This window comes from Arachis ipaensis, chromosome B10 (assembly GCF_000816755.2).
Source record: "Arachis ipaensis cultivar K30076 chromosome B10, Araip1.1, whole genome shotgun sequence".
In the NCBI taxonomy this organism is placed as follows: Eukaryota; Viridiplantae; Streptophyta; class Magnoliopsida; order Fabales; family Fabaceae; genus Arachis; species Arachis ipaensis.
The window spans coordinates 126,106,516-126,119,508 of record NC_029794.2 but is presented as its reverse complement, the minus strand read 5'-3'; the positions used below and the strand labels follow the sequence as shown (position 1 = coordinate 126,119,508).

The window sequence follows — 12,993 nt, the reverse complement described above, 5'->3', positions numbered from 1 at the left end:
ATCAATATAAATAAATATAAAAAAATTATTGGATTTTGGATTCATTTTCTATACGAAGAAAAAGTCTAAATATTAGTATCTAAATTTATAGTTTTTCTTAGCTGACAGTCAAGCTGCTGAGGTTGAGTTAGGGTGGTAAGAAAAATGTCTCATTTTGAGAGAGAACAGCAAACACTAGAAATCAGAGAAGAAAGAGAAGAGAAAAAGTTATTTTTGCACATATACAAAGTCTTTGTAAATTAGTCATTGCATATTTGTTATCCGTTAGATTAAGCTCAAATTTAGATGGTGTGTTCTAGGCACATAATTCTTTATTTTCACCATTCAGATCTTCAATCCTTGTAGTTGAAAATATTAGCTACGCAACAGGCAACATCAGCTCTGTTTTATGGTATTTTCATATTCTTGGTTCTTATTTGTAAGCTTTGATATTTGAGTTGTTTGGCTTGTTGTATGCACATTATTTGTGACTCTCTTGTACCCTATTTTAATCATAATAAAGCTATTTCTCTGATCTTGATGACTCATAATTTTTACTTCTCACATTAAAAAAATTTTCACATTAAAAATGATGTGTTTTTGTCTCTATTGGTGTGTTAATCTGCTACTGTTATTTATTTGTGAGTAAATATTGCCGGGCTTTTAATTCTTGAAAAATGATGTGTTTTACTCCTATCAAAAACATATAATAGCAAGTTTAGTAGTTAAATTTTAACGTGAATAGAACATTTTGTACTAGAAAATATCCAATAGTGGACCTCTTTGATAAGATTCACTAACAATCACTTTGACTACACAGGTAATTCTCTATTTGTTTTTTATTAATGTTTCCAATTACAACCACATTTTTTAACAGTGATGTAGCCATAATATTGCAGTTGCTTACATTGCATCGCATTGTAATTATATTACAAAAATGCATGTAGTGTATTTAATTAATTTCTGTTTTAGGTAATGTAAATACAAGGAATCGCAATAGCAACAAATTAGTTTACATTGCAGTGCACGTATACGACTCTTGATTAACGATTCTTGATTCTATTAGGATTAATGTCGGGAATCAATTAGTCATCTTAGTATTCGACCAAATAATAATAATAGTATTGGCGTAATGAGAGTGACACACAATGCCGCCACCACCAAATTCAATATAGTTGTTTCAAACCATTGCATATGATATTGATTTATGTTACACCATCTTCATATGTATATCTATCTTCTTCTTCATCATCATCACTATTATATATATATCAAGATTGATCATTATTCATCATCAGAAATTGGAGTAGTACAGTGTTGGACCAGTGTATTTAATTTGCCGTAGTTTTTTTCTCTGCTACTTTAATTTGACATGGACCTCTCACACAAATACAACAAACATAACATGTTCGAAAATAGTTCAGAATCTTTGTTGTCCTTTTTAGCTATGTAGTACTATCTTATCCTGTCAGATAGAAATTGAAAATTTTTGTTAAGATTTAATAATGTGACATTGTGACATGTCCCTTTTGGTTCTCTGAGTCTGAGCTACACATGACATTATTCAATCTGTTATATGAAGAAATCAGATGTTATCTTTCAATCTGGAGAAATGCACGGTTTATGTTTTTCTGGGCTAAAATTAAGTAATTAAGAGCGTGACAGTAAGGAATAGTTTGAACAGTTTATATGATGAGACTACAGTAAGATTCCAGTTAGATTAAACACCAAATCTGACCCTTCTTTATTTTCACTCAGGATAAGGCGATTTTTGTCTTAAAAAAATACTTTGATTATCAACCTTTTATTTTGGAACAATACGTGTTAGTAACAGAAATTAGTTTTGTGGAATTTTATTTGTATTTTGTAGGGGGTTTGAAACCCAAAAAAAATATTAATAAGTTTATTTTTGAAAGATTTTTTAAGAGAAGAGAATGTTAATATTGATAGTATTGGTAATGATAATAGAGAGAAAATAATAATAATGATAAAGTATAATTACACAATAAAAATAATAAGTGGTGGTAGTAGCAGTGATAATTGATCTTATTATTGAAATAATTTTGTTGAGGTTTTTAAACACCCCCAACCCTTGCTATTATTGTTTAACAGATTTTTTAACAAAAAAAATCAATATTATTCTAAAATAAATGTATTTTTCTGGGACAGAAATTCGTAAAATTTGACAGATACCGACTTAGCTAAGTTCAAATTTAAATACTACTAATATAAAAAAAAAATGGATATTATCACTCTTATTTTTATATCACTTTTTTTTTTACAAATTTATGCAAACATACACTGCACAATAATTATTTCAAACATATTTTAACAAATATTAGATTCCAATTTCATTCCTTTTTTTTGCTTTCAAACTTTCAAATTTCTATCAGAATTGAATTGTAACTCAATCCATCAAAACTCAACTCAGTTCTTTCTCGATAAAGTTACAAAATACACTGTGCACTAAGTTAACATTGTTTTCTTTTGCGAGGAAAAGAACAATAGTATACAACATATATGGGTAACGTAACCTTGTTCCGTATTATCTACTATCTAGGTATACATTGCATACAATTAAGCTTTTGATTAATTTCATAAGCACATTTCCGTATTATCTACTATCTAGATATACATTGCATACAATTAAGCTTTTGATTAATTTCATAAGCACATTTTCACGTATAACACCGTCCTTTCATGGAACACTAATGTTCCAATATTTGTGCAGCTCATGTTCCAATATTAGTATATATTCAACATATATGGCTCCTATTTTTTTTTCCCTTCGCCAACCTATGCTGTAGTTGCAAAACCTTTCTTTTGGAAGGTTTTTTAATGTAGAAAGGCAAAAAAATGTCATTGTTCTACTAGGCTCTTGACCAATAATCCCCCTTAAACGGGTTTTTAATGTAAAAAGATAATACAAAGGATTCATCCGTTAAAAGAAAAAAGTTGATACTTTTATTGAATGACTATTATTGAAGGATTTGTGGAAGTATGTGATAGTCTTCGAAGTAAATCAATTTGGAGAAAGCACCAACTCTAAGGCTGTGTTTGGTTCTGAGTTGGTTCTGAGAACAAGACAAGACAAAATACTAAAAACAAAACACAAAGGACAGAGACAACAAAAATTAGTATTCTTGTATTTTGTTTAGTAATAAACTAAAACAAATTATGAATGTTCAATTTATTCTTATTTTTTTATTCAAAAATTTGAAAAAAATATATAATTTTGAAACAAATCAATAAATTATTTGGTTGGATTTTACTCCATCAAATCTTTTGGACTGCGTATGTTTTTGAGAACATAACAAGACACTGAGGATAGAATAGGACAAGACAGAGACACAAAATTTTGTATTTTTTGTATTCTGTTTGATAATAAAATAGAACAAATTATGAAAATCTAATTTATTCTCATTTTTTTTATTTAAAAAATTTGAGATGAAAAATATAATAATAAAAAAATAATTATAAAAAATTAACAAGAATAATAAAAAAATAAAAAATAAATTGTATTCCTTGTTAGTATCTTCGTGTCCTTCCTTTCAAGATGGACACAAAATACATTAATTTAATATCTTTGAATATAATATCTCTGTTCATATCTCATCTGTCAAACACGATTTTGTGTCTATGTTCCTGTCTCAATGTCGCTTGTAAACAAACGCAGCCTAAGTTACAACATCGAAAGTGTTACCAAAACCCCCACTTGCGTTTGGTGAATGACTGAATGCAGTCCCACGGAGCAAAACCTCGACACATCCTCCCACCTTCAAATTGGGAAGACATTACAAGTTAGAGGCCCAATAGCCAGCCCACTTTTTAAGTCACACACCATGGAGTGTGAATGTCCCTGAGCTGTTCAATTGTGTCCTTTGAATACTATTTGAGAGGTTAATTTGATAATACACAAGCTCAATAAAGAACAGATGTGCAACTGGAAACTTGGTCAACATCAAAGATCCACATTCACAGGAACATCGTATATAATGTCATCATCTAAACCTAGACTGCTGAAGTTGCAGATTGCAATAAAATTGCTTTGACTGACACAAATGAATAGTACAGAACTATATGATGTTGTATGTTACAGTTAAGATCATCGGAGGTACAAAGGAGAGTGATTTTGGTTAAACTCAGCTACATTAGTTACTTGGGGAAAGGTGCTCTATCTTCTCTCCGCTTTTAGTATTCGTTCAGCACCTCACCAGATTGGTGTCACTTGACAGCACCAAAAGTTGAAACAACCGACAGTGAGACTACTACGTATCAACGTAATCAACTGCATGCTCTCTCATGTCGCACCTCAACAAGAAGCATAATTTACTTCAAAATTTAACTAGAATACATCACAACTATAATTTTACTAGAAATTATTTTTTAAATGGTTTTTTAATTGGTGTAATTCACCAAAATAGGTGACTGGAGTGATGTGTAAAGATATGTGCTGGTCTGCTTTATGCACCTTTCGAAGAGCCAGAAAGCAGCCACATGTAGTAGACAAAACGCATACCACTTTCCGCAATCTCCGAAATACAGAAAAAGACAAAAAAAAATAAAGATTGCTTTTCGCACCCTACGAAAACCTCAGGGAAACTACACATGTAACGAGTTACTTTTCACAACTTGAGAAATGTCTCTCATATCAGATAAGGTTACATTTCGCAAACTGCTAAAAGATTGGCCTATATCCGTTTAATACACCTTGCAAGCCCATTTTAGTGGAATTTACTAGCTTGGCAAGGTGGTGAGTAATAGATACGACACCAAGGCCTCAAGGGCCTGGTTCAAACTCCACCCATTATTGGCCGAGGCAGTATGTGATTGACAAATCAGTTTGCCTCATATAAAGCCACAGGGTTGATTCCCACTCCCAGCAATAGCTGGATTTAGTGTGTGTGGGTGGGTGGAGATGTGTGTGTGAGTGTGTATGTCCAAAAAAAAAAATCCACCCATTGAAATTTTGGAGTTATTTCAAAATTTCCCACCAAGGCATCCTCTAGTGCACCTGTAAACTAGCGGGTCAATGACCGATTTCGTTGACCAATTCACAGTCGCTTCAATGCAAAACGACCAATTTTTACTTGATTTTGACCAAGTTGAACGGGTCAATTACATATCTGGCCTAATGGATAATCCAAACCTATCAATGGTTTTCTCGGACGAACCGGTCAGTCCATTCCAATTTTGATAACTATGTAATTTAAGAGTTATTCAACTCTCTTTATAAATTTCAAAAAAAAAGGGGACAACCTAGTATGCAAACATTAATGCAGAATCCAAAGAACGGTCATACCTAAAGGGTATAATGTAACCAGCTTAATCTAATAATTACACTAGTGACTGATTTTACAATATAAACCCGTGACCTTGAAGTTACATGAAAACAAACTCAACTATTATTCCAAAGCTTCCCTTCTCATGACTTTCAAAAAAATAAGATAAAATAAAATTACTAATGCATTGGAAACTTAAAATTCTTATTTTCCATACAAAACTTCCAATTTTAGCTCCTTTAAAGAGTAGGATTATTGTCCATGACCAAGAAAGAAGAATAAAAGTAGGGGTATGGGATTATCCTATGGTTAGCTATTAAAAGAAAAACAAAAAGATAAAAAACAAAATGCAGACCATTGTGTCTAGTGTCAAACTATTCCATAAGAAGAAAACTAGAGTTCAAGAGTCATGAAATGACACATCAATTCTGCCTCTGATAACTATAGAAGCATTGCTACTGGGAGAAAAGGGAAAAACTGACATTTTAAACTCAACTTCTATCCAACTCCAATTCTTGGCATAAGGCAGCAAGCCTAAGATAGCAAAGGCAATCCCACAGTGGCAGCAAAATCTATCTAAATTGGTTCTTGCTTAGACCGGATCGATGCTCAAGTCTGAAAATATGTTGAAGTGGTATCGCCAACGAAGAAAAAGAAAAAAGGGTTAAGAATTGAGGCTTCTTACCTAGCAAACAAACTAAAATTCATCTCTGGGCTGTTTATCACCTTTGCTGAGCGAGAAAAGCCACTGAAACATTTGATATATACTGCCAGAGGATGGCTCCTGCTTCGGATTACAGACTGTATCATAGTCATGCTTCTGATGAGGTGCAACTATTTTTTCCTGCAAACAGAAAGATCATGAAAATCAGATCCATAGACTGACTATTCCGAACTAATATTGCATATCAAACTTCTTACACATTAGACAGTGGGATTGTGCTAATACCTTGAAGACCTCAAATGAACAGAAATCAGAACCATCACAACCCTGTGTACAATAGCATTAGAAAGAAGAAACAGAACACATTACTGATGGATAACAGCATAAAAGGATTTTAAGCTATCAAAAGTAAGATACTTGAACTTCTGAACCACAGTCAGATATTCACATAAGAACAGCTAGAAAAAATCAAGACTAGCATTTTAATTTACATAATCTTCACATGAACGGAATAAACTTACAGGCATTGGAATGGGGTGTTCATTGTGCAGCACTTGCACAAAGTGCTTGCTTTTAGATTTGTCTTGAGCCGGACAACTATACAATATCAGCATGTTATTGCCTGCAAATGGGGCTAGAGTGCTACCCCTCCAGGTTCTTTTCTGTGGAGGCTTTGGAGGGAGCTGCAAAGGTTGCTCCTTCTGAATTTTTTTAAACTCTACATTGTCAACAGCTATTAGACAATAGTAGTTGCACCAAAACACACTTAAAAAATATATATAGTAATTCAGTCATATTTATTTATGTCAAATTGTAACGGATATTAAAGCCTCACCGGATCCATCAAGAAATAAACCAAGCAGACACGAAAATGGAATTATAGTTTCCGCATGTGCAAACCGAAGTCTTGCCTTTTCAAAGCTTCCAGGAGGGCGTCTTTCTACAGAAGTAATCAGTTAAGTGTAAATGAGTGCAGAAAACAAATGCTTCCAAGTTCACATATTCAGCAAACAATCTTCAAAAGAAGCCACCATTGCATTTATAAAGAAATAATAATTTGCCATTAACTAATTCCAACCAAAGGGATGAGAAATAGATTTAAGAAGACCACATGCTAGAAGAGTACGCCAAATACAACAGTATTGGGTTATGGGTACATGCTTTATGTGGTTATGAGCAAGAAGCTGAAGATTTAAACGAAAGACCAACAGTTAAAGATTTATTGGAAACAAATATTAAATCTTTTAAGGATAAATAAATTCTTAAAGAGAAGATATATGTGATCAACAAAAGGCAAGCAAATGGAAGATATTGAAGTCCAATGGTCAAACACCACATAAAGTATTAATTGGAGCAATTAAAGTAACCAAAGAAGCAAGAAAGAAATAATCTATTCATTGAAGATGTGACATTCAGTGGCCAACATTTGTGTTAATCAGGAACCAGAATAATCTCATATTGAACAAAAAGCACCAACATATACATCAAGATAAAAGAGTACCCAAAGGTATAAATGAAATGGAAGGGAATCACTGTCATTATGGTGACCAAATTGTAAAGAAGAGGAAGGTAATTTCTTCATACTATATTAATTACAAAGAAACATTAGTTGTCCATATTGAAGAAGGGGATAACAGCTAGAGAAGGTATACATATGGAAAGAATGCATGATCAAGAACAATTACAGTGGAACGGGTAAGAGGAATTATTTTGAGCAAAAGGAAAAACCAAAGCAAAGCCATAGCTAGCCAGGGGTGCAAAAATTGAACACTCCCTGACCGCATTTGAAGGCGATTTATGTAAAGCCAAGACACATGAACGAGAGAGAAATCTGAGCCACCATTGCAATGTACCAATGATACACAATGCACGTACGTACAAGTGAAGCCACCAAGAAATTATGTCAATACGCTAAGAACTGTTCAAAGAACGTCATTTCTTATATCATTATTCTTATTTCCACTGTAAATTCAATAGTGTCTTAGCGTTAAGACTTGAGTGAGTTGCTTGGTAAAGACAATAGTGTCCTCAAGTTGTGTAAAATTGCCCAAAGGTAGAGCCAAAGGTGAGTGAAACCTAGTGGTGAAGGAAAGACCAAGAATGCTCATAGGTAACCATAAGTGAGTAAAGCTTAGTGATGAAGGGAGGCATCTATTGTAAGGTAGTATACCTTTTGTAACGCATCATCCCAAAGACGGTGGAGACTAGATGTAAGCTTTACCCCGGTGGCTGAACCAGGATACGCATCACATGCAAGCTTCTCTCTTCCATCACTCTATCCTATGTGTGCATTATATTTACTTTTTTATATATTAACCCCAATAAAAGCTTGCTGTTTACTCTAATAATCAAATGCTTTTCAATTTTTCACGTTCTTGTATTTTGAGTACAAAATTTAGGAGAATTGTTCTGAATTCTGACTGAGCTACTCTAGCAGAATTTTTAGTGCACGGAAAGTTTTTAAATTTCCTAGGACTTGATTAACCTTTCTCAAATTCCCTGGTACCATCAAAAGCTATTTTTGAAAAATCTTTAATATATGAAATATGATTACCTAAAGAGACTCATCCATACATAAATCTCATAGCCTCAAAAGTTTCATTTAATGAATATGCCATGCACAAGAAGATATAATACACACTTAACATTACAGTATCTGAAGTACCTTCTTCAGCTTGAATAGCTTGTTCCATAGACTGCACAACATCTTCAAGTAATGGCAATCCCATTCTATAGTTGAGCGAGTTTCCATAACCCTTAAGGATATAAGCCTCCAAGTCATCTGTCCACTCCAGCAACATAATCTATTTACACAAGAATGAGCATTTTAAGAATTCATGGCATCCAAACAGCAACGAAAAAGGTGCAGCGAAATGTTAACATGGTTGTTGTAGAAATAGGAAAAATAAGCTAATTTTTTCATGCCCATTCAACAATAGCAACTTTCTGGGCATTCAAACTTCAGTTTAACAGCAAAACCACCTTAATGGAATCTGTAGTTTCATTTCGAGATCAATAAAAGGCGGAAAAACCATATCAAGATATCAAAGTTTCATTTTATTATCTTCAGTTTGATTTCTCTTTTGGTGCATTGTTGTTTGTGTCATTTTTGTTCGTTAGTTCTAATCTATCCTAATTTACATACAAATAAAGAAAAAGTAGATCATTAGGTCACAAAATAGACTCACAGCATCACTACAAACGTACCTCAGAAGGGCCAAAAAGACTACATGCTTGATTGGTAATGTCTAATAAGGATGCTTCCTGTCAGATAAACACAAATTAGGTAATAGAACAATAATAAGGGAATCAAACTCTATAGCATCAATAAGATTTTCCTTTTCTTCTGATAAAAACATCAAAGATTATATATAAACTCAGAAAGAAAAAGATGGCGAAAACCAACAGCAGAAGAGAATGAAGAAATGTTACCTGTTTACACAAAAACCAAAGAGATGATATATCCTGCCTCGTAAAATTCAGTCCATAGCGCCCAATTAATGCAGATGTGATTTCATTCAATACAGGTTCTTTAAGTTTATTAACAGCGGGTTCCTGCTTCTCCCTGAAATGCTGGCCCCATAATTCAAAAAAGTTATACAAACATACTATTGGGCAAAAAGGATAACAAAGCACAATAGATACCATCAAACATCTATTTTGAAATTTGTTGTCCAACTTGCTTGAACATTTAAAAATATGAAGTATGCTGCCAATTGTTTACCTCAGGTGGCCTTCAAAATACAAAACCTTCATGTTCAATTTAATAGCCATTCCATGTGGCAAAACTAAAATGTATCATACTGGCTATGAGCCTATGATTTCATAAGTTTAATAAACATGTAAGGATTTGCAATAGAAGTACTCATGAAAAATCAATCAAAATTGAAGGCTGCATCATACCTTGTAGTTATGACAACAATCATGAAATCTCAGCATGATGTCGCTAGCACGGCTTTCACTTATAACAGAAAACGCTCGATGTTTCCCAGGTCCAAGGCTACCATTTCCACTAAAAAGCCCCATCCCAAATGCTACCGCACTGGCCGAGGCTCGAGGAACCTATGATACAGAGAAGAATATGCATAAGCATATTTTATAATAAAAAAAGAAACATCTCTATGTCTTATAATCTAGTTCATCTTGCAGTGTTACTACAACTAATAGTCAAAACAACATAAATAGGACTCCCCCCTCTTTTGAGCATGGGATTCCACATTTCCTAAAAAATCTCAAAACTACTCCTGGTGTACATAGACTAATAGAATGAATAAGACTTTTAAAATGACAAGTTCTACCCAGACAAAAATGTTAAGATAAGCCCTCTTCTCCTCTTTTGAGCATCGGATCCCACATTTCCTAAAAGCCCCAAAACTACTCCTGGTGTACATAGACTAATAGAATGAACAAGACTTTTAAAATGACAAGTTCTACCCAGACAAAAATGTTAAGATAAACTCACCTGAGTTGCCCTTATTGTATATATGTTTGGATGGTACTCTTCATCAAACAAACTTGGAAACTTTTCTCTAATTTTGAGTCCAAGATCATATAATTCTTCCTCTCCTTTGCTAATCAACTCACCACCCTTGAGCCTTCCTTGCCAAGGAGATTTCCATCCATCTAGCCAGGAAGGAACTCTTTCCAAATGCAAATTTCGCCTTCTGGCATCCTTTATAAGATCTTCCAACCGTAACGACAAATTATCTAACTCTCTTATCCTTTTCTTTGTAGGAGAACGAGTTCCATGCCTTGCCTGGGTACATAAAGTAGCATTTTAATCCATCTGTACATTAGCTCAATACCCTCAATCACAACAAGCTGGACATTCCATATAAAGATTAACCCTTTACTCGACAATGTTGAACGATTTTAAAGCAAACAACATAAAAAGCTAAGAACACAAATGTAAGAACTACTATTATAAAACCAATATTCAAATGCAACATCCTTCATCATAATTGATAAATGAAACCATTATTCTCACATTGCTGAGAAAATTACCACAAGATTTAAGTGAGTTGGAACACATCCTTCAGGAACTTTAGAAGGTATAAAATTACCGTTTGCAATTTCTTTTACAGCACCATACCTGGAAAACAAAATTCAGCAAGAAAATTTAATCAATCTCATTTGACAAGATCAACACATATGCAACAAAAACGAATTGGTAAAGCGAATTGCCTTTAAATACAAAACGCTGATCAAAATCAAACAAAAATAGATACCCTAATATGTTTCATTTTCAAATATCAACACATAAAAGAGCGATTTAGAAATTGTGATTGGGAATTGAGAGAGAGACCTGGAAACAGTGGAGAGATGCTTGCGAACATCGAAAGCTTCTTCGGCGTTGAAGCAGTTGAACGCAGAAAAGAATATTACCATTAACAAAGCTACGATAGGCTTCTTCATTCTCTTTGATTGCACTCTGCAAAACCCACCACCCACTGAATAAACAAACCTCCTTCTACGTGAAAAAAAAAAAAAGAAAAGCACAGGGAGACAATGAGAATACTAAACAATGTGAATAATTGACATATTGGATGATCAATATGTGGATGGAGTGAAGTTTTTTTTTTATTTTATCGGTCAATTTTAGAATCCATTGTTCACACAATTTATTGTAACAAAACCGGAAAAAAAAATTGGAACAAACCGGACCTGTTATTTTTCAAATTTTGAACCAAACCAAAACCTTTTTCTTGTGCATTCCAAATTCCAAAGTCAAATAATTTTAAGCCGGTTTATAATGGTTCAGAACCGGTTATACCAGTAGACCGGATGATCCCATATTGACAAATTCCCAACAGTAGAAAAAAGATTTGAAAACAAACACAGGCAGAAGCAGAAGAACGAAAAAAGTTCAACCCAAGAGAATCAGAACAGAATCGTGATGAGAAGAAAGAAGAGAGGAATTCTTGTGATATAAGAAACAAGGAAATGAATTCAAAGACTTAGGGCTTGTTTGGGTGAGCTTTTGAAAAAAGATCTTTTTTCGAGTTATCTTTTTTTAAAAGATCTTATAGAGAAGTAAAAGTAATTTTATGTTTGGATATTTCATGTAAAAAGGTCTTTTTATCTATCAATTATGTTTGGGTATCACAATATAAAAGTACTTTTTTGTTCATTTATTACACGAAAAACATCTTTTTTTTAAGAAAAAAAGATCTTTTAAAAAAAGATGTAAATTACAGCTTCTCAAAAAAGATCTTTTTTTGATTTTACTAGTGCTTTTACTTTTACTACTAGAAATTTGCCAAATACGTTAAAAAATAAAAAAAGATCTTTTTTCATTGAAAAAAGATCTTTTTTTAACAAAATAATAGCGCCCAAACATGCACTTAGAATTGAGAACAGAATTACTGAAAATCAATACACACAAAAAAACATACACAAAAGTTCAACCCATCAGCAACGAATTCAGAATCACAAAAAATTTCAACACAGACTTCTTCTAATCAAGTATTCAACAACGAAAACTCAAAATACGAAAACAAAAAACTCGGCATCTAAACCCAGAAAATCTAAGAACAGGAAAACTAAGCAAAGAATCCAAACTCAGCATCCAAACTGAATTCAGAATCACATCAACAACTCCAACTCAGAACGCAACTCAACTCAGACTCTAGTACACAAACTCAACTCAGAATCTTAGAAATTGAAACTGAAGAAGCAGTGGCTTACTGGAGACACGAGGGAGGAACGGCTGTGACAGAGTGAGCTTGGACAGAGAGTGAGCTCGGAAGAGGATCAGTTCGCGACGGCGAGGCTTCGGGCAGAGATTCACGGAGAGAGGACGCGCTTGAAGAGGATCGAGCAACCGCTCGCGACCGACGAAAACGGGGCCGAAGAGCAACGGTTTGCGACGGCGAGGAGAAGATTCCACGGCGGCAGAGAGGGACGTTCGCACTTCGCCGTGAGAGGGATCGAAGCCGGAGACGGGCTCAACGACGAGGACAGAGACACGAGTTCAGGGCGGCCGACGACGACGAGGACAGAAGCGGGCTTGACGACGGCGACGCCAACAGCAGCTCCGAGCAGAGGGGTCGCTGGCGGCGCTGGAGT

At 34.1% G+C, this 12,993-nt stretch overlaps 1 protein-coding gene across 5 annotated transcripts; it reads right to left on the bottom strand.

Moving 5' to 3' along the window:
- Nucleotides 5,428–12,987, bottom strand: LOC107622818 (multiple inositol polyphosphate phosphatase 1). Of its 5 annotated transcripts, none has more exons than XM_021112866.1 (13): nucleotides 12,613–12,987; nucleotides 11,231–11,356; nucleotides 10,930–11,017; nucleotides 10,388–10,681; nucleotides 9,829–9,987; nucleotides 9,358–9,498; nucleotides 9,133–9,189; nucleotides 8,591–8,729; nucleotides 6,761–6,865; nucleotides 6,447–6,643; nucleotides 6,211–6,252; nucleotides 5,947–6,105; nucleotides 5,428–5,876 (listed from the first exon to the last, which is right to left on the bottom strand). In XM_021112866.1, exons 2-12 carry the CDS (start codon nucleotides 11,338–11,340, stop codon nucleotides 5,959–5,961), a joined length of 1,479 nt encoding a protein of 492 aa, XP_020968525.1. In that variant the 5' UTR covers nucleotides 11,341–11,356; nucleotides 12,613–12,987; the 3' UTR covers nucleotides 5,428–5,876; nucleotides 5,947–5,958. The 5 variants fall into 5 exon arrangements, with proteins under 5 accessions (XP_020968525.1, XP_020968526.1, XP_020968528.1 ...); XM_021112867.1 differs by having other exon boundaries at nucleotides 5,988–6,105; XM_021112869.1 differs by having other exon boundaries at nucleotides 5,428–6,105; nucleotides 11,231–11,395; nucleotides 12,613–12,748; nucleotides 12,925–12,987.